Here is a 16,497-nt window from a genome sequence, read left to right as displayed (position 1 = left end):
AAGTCATGTCGTGAAGTACGTTGTCCCACAAAGGCTCACTGTTCAGGGAGTTGACTGGAAAAGTAAGCTTATGCCCCTGGGCAGGGTCCCCATAGGGAGTGTCCTACACCCTGCCATCAGGTCTATTCCTGGTGCCATGCAAATTCAATTTGCAAGACCCAATGCTCTGGAAATGTGAAGAGCTAACGGAAATGTACCAGGAAGTGCACACCATAGCAAAGGGAGAGGATGGCACAGAGACCTATGCTATGGGTTAAAGGGCACGGAAAGGCCACCTTGAGCACAGGGGTCAGTCACCTCTTTCACAAACAAGGCAAAGGTCAATGCTCTCAGCTCTGGGAGCCTAAAGGGCTCTGTGGCTCCTAAGCCCTGCAGCTGCAGCCAGAAGCAGCACTGAACAGGATGTAAATGCTGAGTATGGCGATGTCAATAAAACTTTATTTACAAAACCAAATTGGTGGTAGTGGTGGTAGTGGTGGTGGTGGTGGTGGTGGTGGTGGTGGTGGTGGTGGTGGTGGTGGTGTCGGCGGACTGGTTCATTTCAAAGCATGCTGGAGTGGCATGGCCACTGAGCATCGGGAAACACAGAAAGGAATGCGACCGGACGCAGGGCTCCCAACACCCTAGACGTCGACCTATGGCACTGGAACAGGGTCCCTGAAGGTAAGTCTGGACAGTCAGATAAGGTAAGTACAATTTATTACAAGGAAATGGGACAAGATAAATCTTCTCTTCATCTCGCTATGCTTAAGCATCTTTAAGAGTGCAGGGAATTCATGTCTATCAGTCTGGTTTAGAAAAGTGTTTAGAGACAGCAAGAGTACACTCCATGGTTCCCTTACGAGGGTTCCAGGGATTCTGATATCTGGGTCAAAGTGAAAGTTAAGGAGAAAAAGGCTGTCAGGCAGGGCAAAAAGATTCCAATTTCTGGTCTCTTTGGGCTGTAATTTTTACTGTGTTCAAGGCCATGAATGCAGACAGGGTAATAACGAATACAGAACAAGAAGCTAGAGCTTCATTAAGACAAAACGAAAGTAAAAGTTTTGCCCTCTGCACCACTGCCTGAAGCAGGTTTTTCTAAGTCTTTTCCGAGGATGGCATGTTGACCATTAGATTCACAAGATGATAATGACGAATTCACCTGCTTTTTCTTTTCCTATAATTAGGCCAGCATTGATTCAAGGTGTGGCCCAACCGACTTATTATAAAGGATGATACTGGTTGGTTGAAAAAGGTAGTAGCTTTCTATGAACCATATATTAAGTTTTTATGTATATTAAAATTAACATTGGAAAGAACAATGGTAGGAGAGGTAGCTGGAGGACAACTGCTGCAAATGCTTGCTTTTGAAAATGCTAATTAAGAGTACAGGAGAGCATTATTACCTATAAAGGAGGCTGGGGATATTAATGCTTATATGAAGGCATGCAAGGGTATCTTTTCTGAAAATGGAAAGATGCATATTTGGCACGTATTGATCCAGATAGAGTTATTAAATTATATGTTTAAATACTCTTGAATATCCTACAGGCACTTTCGCTCAGGATGAGTTGCCTTTAGAATGGGTTTATATTAAATAAAACTTTAACCAAACATTAACAATTAATGAGGAACAAATTTCTTTAATTATTCAGCAAGGCATACAAAGACCTGTTACTCTGTGGGGATATGATTGTGCTGCTATTGTTTTCCCATTAAGCAAAGATAAAGGGGAATATTTAATGCAGATGTCTGAGGTTTTTCAATTAGCCATGATTTCTTACACTGGAAATGTTGAATTTCATCCTCTCCATAGTAAATTGTGGGATTGCTTTAAAAAACAAAAAAAAATTTGATAAATACACTAATTTCTGTTGATCCATTACCATCAGCCCTTACTGTGTTTACAGATGGCTCTAACACCAAGATGGCTTATTGGACCAAAGATTAATTTTGGGGACAAGAATCTTCTTTTGGGTCAGTACAACAAAATGAATTATTAGCGGTAATTAATGTATTCCAGGATTTTACTCATGATGTAAAAATATTATAGCTGAGTCCGCTTATGTTGTAGGAGTAGTACAGAATATTGCGACTGCTGTTGTTTCTACATCTAAGCCTATATTAAATGTTATTCTCACATATTAAAGGACTATTGTTATTATGAAACTCTAGAATATTCATTACACATACTAGATCACATTCAAAATTTCCAGAATCTTTAACACTTGGCAATCATATGGTAGATCAATTAGTGGCATTTGCTACCCCAGAAGAACACAGTCATAATCATGCCAATACAGGATATTTACATATTAAATATAAGATCCCCTATTCTCAAGCCAAACAAATTATTGCTAATTGCCTATGTGTCAGTCTTCACGTATAAAATGTATTCCATCTCAAATTAATCCCAGAAGGATGCAACTTAATACATCGTGTCAGATCGATATAACCCATATTTCTGAGTTTGGTCGCCTTTCACATATAGATGTAAGCATAGATAATTTTTCAAAATTTGTGTGGGCTACACCATTGCCAGGAGTACGCACTGCTCATGTTATACAGCATCTATTGGAAACTTTTGCTGTTATGGGACTGCCTTCTAAAATTAAAATTGATAATGGACAACATATATTTCTTATCAATATAAACAATTTTGTCAACGATATCATATTGTACATATTACTGGTACAGAACACAATACACAAGGACAAGCTTTTGTTGAAAGAATTCACCATACCCTGAAATGACAAATTATAAAATTAAAAAGGGGGAAAAGAGATGGCCTTATGCAACCTGAATGGAGTTTGCAGACCAGTCCCAGGGCTATATTGGCACAAGCATTATACGTTATTAATTTTCTTAATTTACCACAAGGTGAAGTTATATCAAGAGCCAATAGACACTTTGTTGAACTTCCCCCAAGAAGGCATGGAAAAGACAGTATGGATAAAAATTGCGTGGGATGCTGAATGGCAGGAAAGGACATCATTGTATATAGGGGAGAGGGTTTTGTCTCATTACAGGATGGGAGACTATTCTGGTTACCCGGGAGATGGATCCAAGCACAGAATAATAAGAACTGCTCCCTACCCTCAAAGGAATCCAGTTAAACCAGCTACATTTTCTCCTGATGGATGTTCTCAGGAGATGAGGAGGTGTCCTCCATTACTGAGGCCCTGGCTTCTCTTAGTGTCCACAAACAACAATGGATAAGGATCCGTGTAGTGACAACCCTATTACCTATGTGGGGTCAGGTGAAGCGATTAAGCACTGAAAGGAATAATTTTGTCTCCTTCAGGAAAGTCCTTTACGGCTGAGCACTTATTCTTAGCAATGTGTGTTTTACTCATGGTTTCTTCTGCTGCGGACAATGCCAGTTATCGGGCTTATATTGCTTATCATGATGAAATCCTACTACTTTTCTGTTAGTAAATATATGGATAATGACACAGAACATGATTGGAAGTTAATTCAAGCCTATTTAGAGGGTAATGAAAGTGCTTCAAAAGTAATTAATGCCTTGAAATATGATGTTCGAATGTCTTTTGGTAAACAGCTAGAAGATATGGAATAGCGAAATTATTGGCTGATCAATTGACAGGATTAGATCCCAAGGCTTGGCTTCAAAGGATTTTCCATAGCATGGGAGGAGCTAGTTTTGCCATAATCTTATGTACATTATGTATTATGTTGCTTTATTTTTACATGACTAAACCCCTACAAGGACCTTTAGCTATGTTATGTAAAGTGTTACTTTAAAACAAAAGAAAAAAGAAGGAATTGTTAAGACATAGAGATGCAGCTCCCAGGCAGGGTCAAGAAAGGCCTGGTGCCAGATTCAAGTAGGGGCTGGAATGCCGCCCTGGAGAAGAAAATGTTTTTCTCACTTGGCCTTAAATTATGTTCTGCTGTGTCCCGTTTTGTGGAAGTGGTTCTAACGCTCTCTTGGTAATGGTGAGTATATTTTGATTATAATAAGAGAGGTTATTTGTTATATGAATATTTTTAGAAGGAGCTTTCGTTTATTCGTCTTTCTTTGTTTAATCTTCCCTCATTGTTCCTGGTATCCTGGGAATAATGATCTTATGGTATCTTGACACAATGAAAATTGTAGTAATGCATATTCTTAGCTTAATAAGGATTAATAAAGCTTACAACTGCGTGCAGTTTCTTTTGCCTTTGCTCTGCACCCCCTGTGTCCTGGGGGTATGCGACCATACCCAGGGCCCCAACTCACTACACATTGACAATGGGTCACCGCACAAAACACAGAAGCATCTACCTTAGTCAAAAATGGACATTTTATTGAATGCACACACTAACACTGATTGATCACATCCATAGCTAAGATACTAGGGGCAGATCCGTGGCCCCAAATACATTCCTCTAAACCTATAAAGAAAGAAAGAAGGAAAGAAAGAAAGAAAGAAAGAAAGGAAGGAAGAAAGAAAGAAAGAAAGAAAGAAGGAAAGGAAAAAAGAAAGAAAGGAAGGAAGGAAGGAAGGAAGAAGAAAAAACACAAAAAACTTAAGCTTCTCATAGGAACTTCGCAGGAAGTGTTGTCTGGCGGTCAGTTCTGATTAGGCCATTTTAGATGAAACAGTGCATAGTGACCCTTAATGTGATGGGCCCTATATAAAGCTTTTTGCAATATTGGAATTTTAACAAACCTCATCCAGAACATACAGCAGAGGCAAGGATGTGATCACCATGTCCTTGCTCTCTATCAGGTTATTTTTATGTGTCCTTGATTGTCAGGCATAGAACAGCAACAATCTGAAATAGCTGGTAGACATGGAACAAAGTGGCTAAAACTATAGTTGTGGGTTACACACCTCAACTGTCAAAGGCTAATGCTGTCCTCAGGACCTCGGAGGCCCCTCTTGTAAGACTATCTATTGGAAAGTGGAAGCAGGTTTATCTGAGTTCAAAGTGAACCGGGCCAGCCAGGAAGAGGGCAACATGGGATACTTGAGACCCTGTCTAAAACCAGCACAAAAACCAACCCTTCATTCAAAGCATCATCTATTAATTCTTTATTATTAACCACTTTCTCCCTACCAGCCTTTCAGTCTGGAATGGTAGAAAAGGACTGGGAATGTTCCTTCTATTCTAAGGACCTTGATCTCTCCTTCCTTATGTCCACATTAAGAACACATGCAAATGGATATCACCATCTGAACAACTTAGTATCATCTACTCAGTATATCTAGCCTAAGACTGTGCTGTGACAATCTCAAGCTTCCTTGAGTTTCGCTGAACTAGCAAGAAGTATGAAGTACTGAGGCCACACCCCAGTAATCCTTTCAAGGGGTTAGAAGAAAGCCATGAGAGATGCTCCACTTCTTCGTCCTTAGATTAAATCACATTGACACAATGTGGGTGGACTATTTAACCAGACATGTTTCTCCCAACCCCACCTTTCTGAGTTCAGACCATGGCAGAATTCATGCCCCACCACCCTAGATATTGAGTTTTGTGATATGTAATTATTATTTAAACCTATGTATTAAATTTTGTCATTTTGTTAATTTTTGTGGTTTTCCCAGTCTTCTTTGATTAACTTTCCTAGTTTTATTAATTTATCCCCTGTGTTCTCTGGTATTTTGTCCTTCCCTTCAAACTAAAGTATTCCTTTTAGGATCCTCTACAGAGCTGTCTTACTGGTTACTCATATTTTGTTAAATTTATTTTTAGTATGCATTCGTCAGCACAGTAGCTGGGCAGCTGCCTGCCCTCCATGGTATCAGATCTACTTTCCAAACAATAACGCTCAACTCTTACAGGCTGTGTAGCATCTTGACTGTTTTTGTTCCACTTGGACAGCCCTCAGGACCAGGCTCTCCTCTCCCTTAACCATGGCTGCTGTCCTCTTCCTCTCTCCTCTCCATCACACACGTTCTTCCTTTATTCTCTGGCAGCTTCTTCTTCCTTCTTCCCTCCTCATGATCCTCTCTAGCAAAGCCCTCAAAGCTCCCCTCCCCCATCTCTCTGCTGTGCAGCTGTTGGCTGTTGGCTTCTTTATAATCACAGTTAACTGGGAACAGGGTCAGTTATTTGGGGTAAACCAGTCCTGAGTTCCACAAATTAGCATTAAAATAAAAGCAGAATTAGGCCAATCCACTACAGGGATTTTTGTTTGTTTGTTTGGTTGGTTTGGTTTAATTTTCATTTACCTTTTTACTTGTTATTTTATTTTTGGCTATTTTTTATTAATCGGTTATTTTATTTATTTACATTTCAACTGTTGTCCTGCTTTCTAGACTCCCCTCATCAAACCTTACATTCCATTTCTGCTCAGCTTTGCCTATGTGACAGTGCTCCTGCACCCACACATATCCATCCCCACCTCACACCTCTAGGATCTGCCTTTGGTGGGGCTACAGGCCTCACCTTGAACCATAGAGCATCCTTGCATACAGTTTGGCTGGCAGTTTGGCCCCTGGGAGCTTGGGGATTAGGGAAAGAAGATCTGTTCAGATATTAAAGCCAATGATTGCTGCATTCTCTTCTTTTTCTGGTTATAGGTGAAATTATGTTTGTGTGCTTCTCTTTTTTTAAATTATTGAGAGAAGATTAATTTCTTGGTTTTTCTTGGGTATAGTTTAGTTCATTGTCTTGGAGTTTTCCTCCTATTAGCCTCTGTTGTGCTTTCTTACAGAAAAGAATTCTTTAAATTTGGTTTTGTCATGAAATATCCTGGTTCCTCCTTTTATGGTGATTGATGATTATGCTGGATATAGGAGCCTGTGCCTGTATTACATCTGCCCAAGATTTTCTGACTTTTAGAATCTCTGTTGAGAAGTCTGGTGTAATTCAGATACGTCTCAATTTATTTGTTACTAGATATTTATACCTTACCCCTTTTAATGTTCTTTCTTGAACTGTGCATTTAGCGTTTTAATTATTATGTGAATGGAGGAATTTTTCTGGTACAAGTAGTTTGATGTTCTGTAGGCTTGTTGTACCTTTATTGCCTTTTCTTTCTTTACCTTATGAAAGTTTGCTGCTATGATTTGTTGAAGGTGTTTACTGGATCTATGAACTAGAAATCTTAATTCTCTTCTCTATCTATTATCCTTAGGTTTCAACATTTAATTGTGTCCTGAAATTCATGGATGTTTTGGATTCAATAAACCATACATGTTTATCTGAGATGGGTGTTTTGTGCTTTGTGGGATGACCTCCTTGACCCCAGGCTGCATGAAGAATCTCAGCTGACAATGGGGACATAAATCATGAGTTTGTGTAGCAAGACCCAGGCCTCTTCCAGGTTCTTAGATATTAACTGAGAACCTCAAATACAGTAGTAATGTGATAGTGTGGTGTGAATCTAGTTACTCTTCTCTATTTTGATATAGATGACTCTTTTTGTGTCATGGTCAGCTTATAATGACTAGAAGACCTAAGCTTGAGAATAACCAAAGACTACATTGCTTCTCTAGCAGCTGAGCTTTTAAAAGCCCTGGTGTGACAGCAACTTTTGGTGGACATTCTGGATTATTCCTTCTGTACTTTAACTCTCTGTGTCACTTCCACCATCAGTAAGTTAGTTCAATTCCATAAATTGAAAATCCATCACCTGGAAGAAATACTCTTTTTTTTTAAAGATTTATTTATTTATTTATCATATACAAGTACACCGTGACTGTCTTCAGACACACCAGAAGAGGGCATCAGATCTCATTAGAGATGGTTGTGAGCCACCATGTGGTTGCTGGGATTTGAACTCAGGACCTCTGGAAGAGCTGTCAGTGCTCTTAACCACTAAGCCATCTCTTTAGCCCAAGAAATACTTTCTGAATATGATCTGAGATTGGCCATGGAAAAGGGTAGCTTGAACTGTCCCACCTAGGTTCTGGACCTGCACAGGCCTGCTCTCCAAAAGAAACCTGTGTTCACAGCTGTTGGCTGGCTAAGAAAGATTTCACGAGACGTGATACACAGCCCTCGGACTTCTGCTTCAGTCATCTGCACAATTTTTCCCGGACGATATCCTCATACCTCCAGCAGGCGGGTGATGAAGCTGTCCACTCTCAGCTCCCCTTCAGCCATCTTGTGGGCACCAGACTCTCCTCCCTGCAGCAGGAACAAGGGCTTCTCCATGGTGGCTGCAGCAGCAGTGGTGGTTTGGCATTCTCACCTAGGAGGCCCTATGCCTTTCTACCCCAGTTCCAACTCACCTCAGGCCCGGGCCTTCCCCCCATCCACTTCCCACGGAGCAGGGAGAGCAGCACCCACTAGAAATAAAAGGGAAGCCCTTGGTCCTGCCAAGACTGAACCCCCAGTGAAGGGATTGTTGGGGGGAGGGTGGTAATGGTGGGAGGATGGGGAGGGGAACACCCGTAGAGAAGGGGAGGGGGAGGTGTTAGGGGGATGTTTGCCTGGAAACCCAGAAAGGTAATAACAATTGAAATGTAAATAAGATATACCCAATTTAATAAAGATGGAGAAAAAAATAGAAAGAAAAGGCACACATTTAAAACAGAAGAATATGGACCCTAATTTTAAACCACAGCTCTGTCAATTTACTATACCTTAAGGAAGCTCAGAAAAGCAGGCCAAACAATTAATATTTTCTCGGTTTAAGTAAATAATAATGTCCGTTTCTTGCTATTGTGGAGGGAATTAAATAGATAATATGTAATCATGGAAGTTTTGAAGTACCATCCATTTTTCTGTTCATTAAATCAATCTTACTCATTTCATTGATGAAATATGTATGTTTTCCGTTTCACAGTTATATGTATAATAAAACCAGTATAAAAACCTTCAGAATATTCAGTTATTATAGATAATTGTCATTTCTTACAGAGGGCAACTATGATTGACTACACCCAATTCTATAAAAAACAAAACTCAGGAAACCTGGCCCTTGGCAGCAATGAATCAAGAAATATCTCGGATGGTGGGGCATGAATTCTGCCAAGCAATGACCTCAGATAGGTGGGGTTGTGAGGAAGATGTGTGGTGGAATAGCCCAATAGATTCACGTTGTATCATCTTGATTTAATCGAAGGACAAAGAAGTGCAGTATCTCTGGTGGCTTTCTTCTAACCCCTTAAAAGGTTCACTGGGGTTTGACCTCAGTTCTTCATTCTTCTTGCTGGGGCAGCAACACTCAGGGAAGCTTGAGATTGCCATAGGCACAGTATTAGGCTAGAAATGCTGAGTAGGTGATACTAAGTTATTCAGATGGTGATACCCATTTCATTTGTTCTTAACGTGGACCTAAGGAAAGACAGATCGAGGTCCTTAGAATACAAAGATCATTTCCAGTTCTTTTCTACCTTTCCTGAATGAAAGACTGGTTGGCAGAGAATGGTAAAAATTCAAGAATTGGTAGATGATGCTTTGAATGGAGGGTGGGTTTCTGTGCTGGTTTTAGACAGGTTCTCAATTACCCCATCTTGTTCTCTACGTTGCTCGTCAGGTTCACTTTGAGCTCAAATAAAGCTGCTTCCACTTTCCAACAGGTAGTCTTACAAAGGGGCCTCCAAGGACTGTGAGGACAGCATTAGCCAATGAGAGCTGAGGTGTGTAACCCACAACTATAGCTTTATCTGAAAGACCCTCAGACAGAGGAGACTCTCGCTCCAGTCCTGAGGACAATCACCGTCCCATGAACACACAGGACTCAGTCTTGATGTAAAAACAAGAGGTTTACTTTGGGATACCAATGCACTGGGGCTGGACACGGTCCTCACGCAGGAGGGATGTAAGGAGCCTCAAACAACAGAAATATACAGCTTAAAATGTCAGTTAAGATTACACAGTTTCCTTAGCTCAGCTATTTCGTGCCAAGGATAACTAGGCAGATGTTTCTCGTCCTGGAATTCCTGGGATAAGGCCGTAACCACATCAATGCAGCTATTTCAGTATGAAGGACGTCTGACTTGATATATGTTTTCTTATCCTGGGGTTCCCAGGACAAGGACCAAGGATATCTGTCTTGGCAGGTGTTTCTCTTCTGGAGTTCCCAGGACAAGGCTATAGCTATGTCAGCCTATAGCACAGCTGCATTCAGTACCAAGGATATCTCACTTCTATAGTGGTCAGTCAGCTTCCCAGAGATGTTTCCTGTCTTCTAATTGCCCTGCAGTAAATATGTTCTGTACCCTCTGTTCTTATGGTCCGGCAGCTTCCTAGAGAGTGGGTGGGAATGTGCTTTCTGTACTTTCTGGTCTATTGTCTAATGTGTAGGGGCTAAGCGAGGGCCAGCTTAAAAGATTCTCATTCGTAAGAAATGGCTGTACTGATATCAAACGGGGATCTTTCATATCCACTTTCTTCCAAGTCTACCAGCCATCTCAGATTGTTGCTGTAATATGCCTGACAATCAAGGACATAGAAAAATAACTTTATACACAGCAAGGACATGGCAATCATATCCTGTGTTGTTATGTATGTTCTGGATGAGGTTGGTTAAAATGACAATATTGCACAAAGCTTTATATAGGACCCATCAAATTAAGGTTCACTATGCACTGTCATAGCTAAAATGGCCTGGTCAGAAGTGACCACTGGATCACTCTTCTGTAACTTCACATGAAAGGCTTGTGCTTTTTTTGTTTTTTTATTTTTCTGTTTTTTCTTATTTATTTATTTATTTATTTATTTATTTATTTATTTATTGTTTTATATGTTGTCAGGAAGATAGTTCAAGTCATGGATCTGCCCCCAAAATCTGAGCTTTGCTACCAATACTGTAAACAGTATTAGTGTATGCATTCAATAAAATAACTTGTTTTTTTTTTTAGTAGGATAGATGCGTTTGTGTTTTGTGGGGTGATCCATGAAACAGGAGTGAAGATGCTTGTTTCTTACTCTGTCCACTGAGTTATGTCTCTAGGCTTGTCCAACTCCTTTGGCTGTACCCCCCCCACACACACATTGCTGACTATTTTATTTTTCAGATGAAATCAGACGTTATAGCTTAGAGAGGCCTGTAAGCAATCCTGCTTTTGTAACTTAGGTGCAGAGAGGAGAGCCCCACACTCAGCCTGAGGGTGCATTCACTGGTGGATCCAATATTTCAGTTTCCTCTGCTAACAGATCACCACATTGTTGCCAGGACCATAATGAATGCAATTCTTTCTCCTAAGGAATCCGGTGGCAACTGTTAAATGTTAAGCACAAAGCTTCAGGTTGTACCTATAACACACACCCACATCGCAACCTATCCTACAGGCTATTTCTGGGTGTGATTTCATGCACCTGCACATGATGAGACAGGAGACCTCTTTGGCTACTTATAGGAACTGGTGTGATTTCTCAGTAATCTTTAATGGGTAATATTGCTGACTGAGGAGAATTTGAGGTAGGATGAAACATTTCTGTGCAGGGATTGGGGAGGAAGCACTCATTTAGATATATAGCAATGACTTAGGTTTTTCCAATCAAGCCTAGAGCCAAATTTGGCTTTGGAAGCATGTGGTGCTCAGTGGCTATGCCACAGGGAAGTCTCCTGAAAAGGGCACATCAGTCTTTGCTCAGTACAGGGAGAACATTAGCAGGGAGGCAAAGTCTGTTCTCCGTGACATCAGCCGGCCCTTCGTGGACATTCTATTGTCTCCTAGAGAGACCTTGGAATCCCTGTGATGTCACCAGTATCGTTGTGACAACCAATTCCCTACTTTTTCTCTTAGTGTCCAAAGGATATATCCACAGGCATGTTTGCCCGTCTTCTCAGGCGCTTTGGGAGAGTTGATGTTGATAGAGAAGAGTCTAGAGTGAAGCAAACGAAACCTAAAGGTAATGATGGACACAGGACATGGGGAATGTGGAGTAAGTTCTGGGCAGTGTATGTTGATCTTCCTCTCAGGGGTGAGTGTGGGGGCCTTCAGCTGGCCTTTATAGCAATGGGCCACAACCACTGGAACATCTCCACAGATATTGAATTCCATGATTATCACAATTCCTGAAAGTCAAGGTTTTCACATTAATAGTTTCTCCAAAACCACATGGAGGATATGGCAATGCCTATGCTATTATTGGGTGAACTTCTAGTCTTTACTTTTACAGTACATTCGGTATGTTAAATTGATATAATAACACCATAAGTAGTCATGGAGGGTATAACTTTTCTGAATTAAACAGGGCATCAATGTACTTCACTTTCATTGCTTCTTTAAATTCAGTGACTATCTGACAGTAGTAAGAGGGAGAGAACTGTGCTCCTGGCATGACCTTATATTCTTAGAACTCCTTTGACTACCTCTGGCTGACGGGGCCAATCTTACCTTCATATATTAGAGGTTCTGTGTGGCAGATATTTTTCTACAGTAGCCAAACTATATGGAGCAGGTAGAGAAAGAGCCTGTAACCTATTGGCACTTCTGGGGCATTTGTCATTTCAGTAGGGGGAATTAATAAATCTGTTGACCATGTCCTCCCCCTACATGACTTTTTAATGCAAAGTTATTGGACTAGAGTAACAGTGTAGGATATCTGAGTATCCCTGATCAATCAATTCATTGTGGATGCTGAATTGATGATCTGACTTCTGAAACCAGAGGGGTGAGGGTCCTGAAACCAGGTTGTTGCCTGCGTACCTGATAATAATCCTGGAGAAGGCATCTCTCTGGTACTTGTAAGCCTGTGTGGGCGGGCATAGGGAACACCTGGCTGCTTACATCTCTTGGTCTCTATATAGTAGTGGGGGAACTGTGATCCACTTAGGATGCCTCTTACACATAGACCAAACTCCTTGCAGTGACACTGGCTTCCAAGCATGTTCTCCTGTTTGGACCTCACTGTGGTCTGTGTATGCTCTATGCATTCACCCCATGCAGGTTCACTTGTGTTCTTCTACCTACAGCGGCCTGCAGACAGACGTCATCCCCTGAAAATGTCCTAAACAAGGTGCAGGCCAACGAGGAAGAGGAGAGGCTGAATAGAGAACTGGAGCTAACTACCAAGGAGAGAAATGAGCTGACAGATCGCCTCCTTTATGTGACAGGTGGATCCATGAGCAAGAGGTATGCATTGCTCCAAACAAACGACCTTGTTCTAAACCTCATCTCCCATAGAGAGGAGATTCAGAACCTGACCCTTACTGAGGAGTGAGATTGAAAATGGACTCTCTGATTCTGCCTGTTGAAAATCTGAACTTGCAATCTGAGTGAAGATTTCAGGGATAAAGTCACTGGAGCATGAGTTCCCAGTGTACAATTGGAAAGCCCTTGACAGGTGGTAGTTTTGCAAGGTTCTGGGTGCTGTGAGTTTGTGGAGAGTGTTTGTGCTTGCTAGGAATGTGACTGAACGCTATCATCTCCTGGCAGCAGCCTTAGGTGACAGGTCCCACAGTGTTCATATCAATGCTTAAGTAGAAGGCCTGAGGCTCTGGCCTGCTCCTTCTTGTCTCTGTGCCTTACACTCTGAGACAGTAATGGTGCATGCATTTCTACTGATTCTCATTGTGCTCTTTCCATATTTGTCTCTCTTTCTCATACTCTGAGTCTGTTTACTTTTCTTTTCTTTTTCTTTCTTTTTTTTTTTTTGGTTCTTTTTTTCGGAGCTGGAGACCTTACTTTTCTTTTCTTGTGGGTGTGCCCTAGCTTGTGTGTCTGTGTGTGCACAGCTCTGCATGCATATGCACAACCTTTATATGTTTCTCTATCCCTCCACCTTTGGAATTTAGGGGTCTGTTTTTTGACCTCAGGATTTACCTTTATAATAGTTTCATGGAGGTGTAAGTGCTTTATTTTGGAAGCCCCACTTTCAACAGCACAGTTCTTTGCCTGTGTAGTCACATTTGTCTATACATTTGTATGCCTTGGGCAGATTATAAGTTTGTGGCAATATCTGGTCTCATCTCCAGAATTATGTGTACTGTCTGCCTCTAGAATATTAGTTATTCGGCTTGTAGCATTCCACTTGTCAAAACAGGAAAAATGAAATCAGAGGTTTCTGGATGTGTGTGTGTGTGTGTGTGTGTGTGTGTGTGTGTGTGTGTGTGTGTGGTTGGGTAAGCTCTGTGGCCTAGGCTCTTGACAGCATAACAGGTTTGAATGCAGATCCAGCCCTCCTGATTGAAAAAAGTGAGCCAGGGAACCCTTTATCTGGGTGCTTAGCTTCTGTTGTCCTGGGCACACAATTCCAAGTTTCTGAAGCTGAAGAAGATCCAAATATGTAGAATTCAGAAAGTGTCCTTCCAGGGCTGGGGTAGTACAAGACATAGCCTGAGTTCATATAATCCTAAACCTCGATGTTCATTGGGTTCTATCTTCCTGGGGCCAGCCCCTACTTCAGGCCAAATCCATTTTATGAAAACTTGAAGATAAAGGAGAAACAGGTCATGTCATTACTGCACAACTTAGACACAAAGAACATTGAACATCGTGAGAAATTTCAGGAGCTCAAGAAGGAGATTAACTTCTATCGGTAAGTACTGGTCAAAAGGGCCCATCACTTGTGGAATATCCATTGCTGCCTCTCTTTGTTCTGGACTGGAGAGCCTGCAGCTCTGGGTCCATGTCTTCTGCTGTTTAAATATCACTGTGCCGTGGGTCTTTTGGACTCAGTTTCAGTTCCATAAGAGACTGTGACTTCTCACCACAGTGTCTATGCATCTTTAGAAGGCTCTGGATAGAACTATACTGATTCAGGCATCAGAGTGTTATTAGGCCGACCTGGGCCTCTGGGGTCATACCAGGTTTAACAAAGCTCAATGTGGGGACCACATGGTTAGCATGACCTCCCTTGGTTCTACTGTCCTCTTGTGGTTGTTTACTGCCTACTAATTGATGTTGCCCAGATGCATTGGGCTTTCATGGATAGTTGTAGATTCCTTGTTCTTTTGGAGAGACATGGACTGTTAGGTGCTTGGGTCACAGAAACAATTTATTCTTCCCTGGATTGGCCGTTTCCTGTTTGTGGAGCAGCCTTACATGTATGGAGATGTATTCTATGAAGTCTTTATGGGTATCTGGGTCCTGGTGGAGTTTGTGGGATTTGGCAGTTGGAATGGGAGGAAGAGGCTTCAGGATCTTACTATGCAGAGTGTGTTTCCAGCAACCTGCACAGCCGGCTCCTGATGGACCAGGCATGTATGAAGAAGAAGTTGGTCACATTGAAGCAGGAGAGCAAGGAGTTAGAGCGATATTTGTTTGAGTGGAACCCGAATGCTGAAGACGAACAGGAGAAGACCAGCAACCTCCAGACCCAGCAAAATTTGGTAGGAACAAGCAGCTGAGTCAGATTAACAATGTCTGATACCATTTGCCTATTGGATACATCTTTGCTTCCCCTATCATCTTTCTAATCTCCCCACACCCAATCAGTCACCCACCTCATGTGATAGAGTTATTCATTGCTCTGTCTATGCACAAGTATTCTGGGATGTTAACCACTTTTCAGAAACTGAATTATGGGCAAGTACACTTCTCTGCCCTTTTTGAAACTGCAGTCCAGAAATGGTGACAGAGGAATAACATATCACATGACTGCATCTCCCTGTCATAGATTGGATGCTATGAAGAGTTTTGAACGAGTTCTTGGTCGTGTGACAAAGGTCATACAGGGGTCATGTGATGGTTGGAAGCACCTTGTAGGGATAAGAACCAAGTGCAAATGGCAAATGAGTCCTGGTCATTGGCTTTGATCTCAGTATCATGTGGCCTTCTACTTTCTTCCTGCAACCCAGTTAGGTCTCTTCTCCTTTCCCCGTTCTTGGTTTTCACTGGTAGAAGTTTGAGGAGCAGCTTGTTCTCCCACAGTACTGTGAGAGTTGTTGGTGACTTTCCCCAGGCTGCAGAGATATCAGCAATGATTTCAGTGAAAAGATCAGTGCTGTCTGTCCAATGCAGCTGAAGGGACAGAAGGCAGCAACTTGACAGCTGGTATGCGTGTCCCCACCAAATCAGTGTCTTAATAGCTGCCTTCTCCTCCCAGGTCTCAGGAACTGCAGGAGACATGGAATAGGACAGATCCCAAGAAGACAGCCCCCTGAAGAGTGAGTTTCTCTGTCAGGAGTTCCCTGCTGACGACAATCCTCTACAGTCAAAGACTTTTTTGGGGAGAATAGTCTTCTTCTCAGTTAATTTCCTCATTGTATAGAGACCCTAAATTTATGTATCCGTATGCCAGCCTGTCTCATTGAGGTCTTTCTCCTCTCTCATACCGACGACACCATTTGAGAGACATCTGAGGGGACTGCCTTGACATCTCCCTAGAGGAGAAACAGCACTACAACTGTGTTTCTAAATGTTCATTAAGAAAATGCTGTTAAGAAATATTTTTGGTTATGATTTTCATTGAAGTTTTCTTTTTGTTATTTCATAGTTATATATTCTTGTTACTGTTTTTCATTTTTTATACCATTTTAGTTGTTCATTTTATGCCTGTTTTTTGTAAATTGTATTCCTTATGAATAAAAATTGATTTGTAACTCTTGACTCTTAAGACCATCTTATTCAAGGGTCCTTTCCCCTCTTGTAGACTTAGAACTGACAGCTGGATATGGATCTTTGCATGGTCCAGGCAGCATGAGTAAATAGGGAATTTAAAGCC

At 41.5% G+C, this 16,497-nt stretch overlaps 2 protein-coding genes across 2 annotated transcripts in view; one reads left to right on the top strand and one right to left on the bottom strand.

Moving 5' to 3' along the window:
* LOC147999213 (disks large homolog 5-like) overlaps positions 1-16,497 on the bottom strand; it is a 100,283-nt gene that overhangs the window by 11,111 nt on the left and 72,675 nt on the right. The window lies entirely within an intron of this gene.
* On the top strand, positions 473-16,381 carry LOC147999216 (disks large homolog 5-like). Its single transcript, XM_087596426.1, has 7 exons — positions 473-663; positions 1,890-1,956; positions 11,634-11,739; positions 12,806-12,965; positions 14,227-14,370; positions 15,001-15,163; positions 15,880-16,381. The coding sequence occupies exons 3-7, from the start codon at positions 11,658-11,660 to the stop codon at positions 15,907-15,909; spliced, it is 579 nt and encodes a 192-aa protein (XP_087452552.1). The 5' UTR covers positions 473-663; positions 1,890-1,956; positions 11,634-11,657; the 3' UTR covers positions 15,910-16,381.

The sequence above is a fragment of the Rattus norvegicus genome, chromosome 19 (assembly GCF_021556685.1).
Source record: "Rattus norvegicus strain SHRSP/BbbUtx chromosome 19, alternate assembly SHRSP_T2T, whole genome shotgun sequence".
NCBI lineage: Eukaryota > Metazoa > Chordata > Mammalia > Rodentia > Muridae > Rattus > Rattus norvegicus.
The sequence above is the reverse complement of the archived record's forward strand: the minus strand, read 5'-3'. Positions and strand labels throughout refer to the sequence as shown.

Excerpts from the sequence above, each read along its gene's own strand:
- LOC147999216 (XM_087596426.1), top strand. The coding sequence starts at position 11,658 with ATGTTTGCCCGTCTTCTCAGGCGCTTTGGGAGAGTTGATGTTGATAGA. Across the intron at positions 11,740-12,805 it reads GAAGCAAACGAAACCTAAAG|CGGCCTGCAGACAGACGTCA; the intron begins GTAATGATGGAC and ends TTCTACCTACAG. Across the intron at positions 12,966-14,226 it reads GGTGGATCCATGAGCAAGAG|CCCCTACTTCAGGCCAAATC; the intron begins GTATGCATTGCT and ends TCCTGGGGCCAG.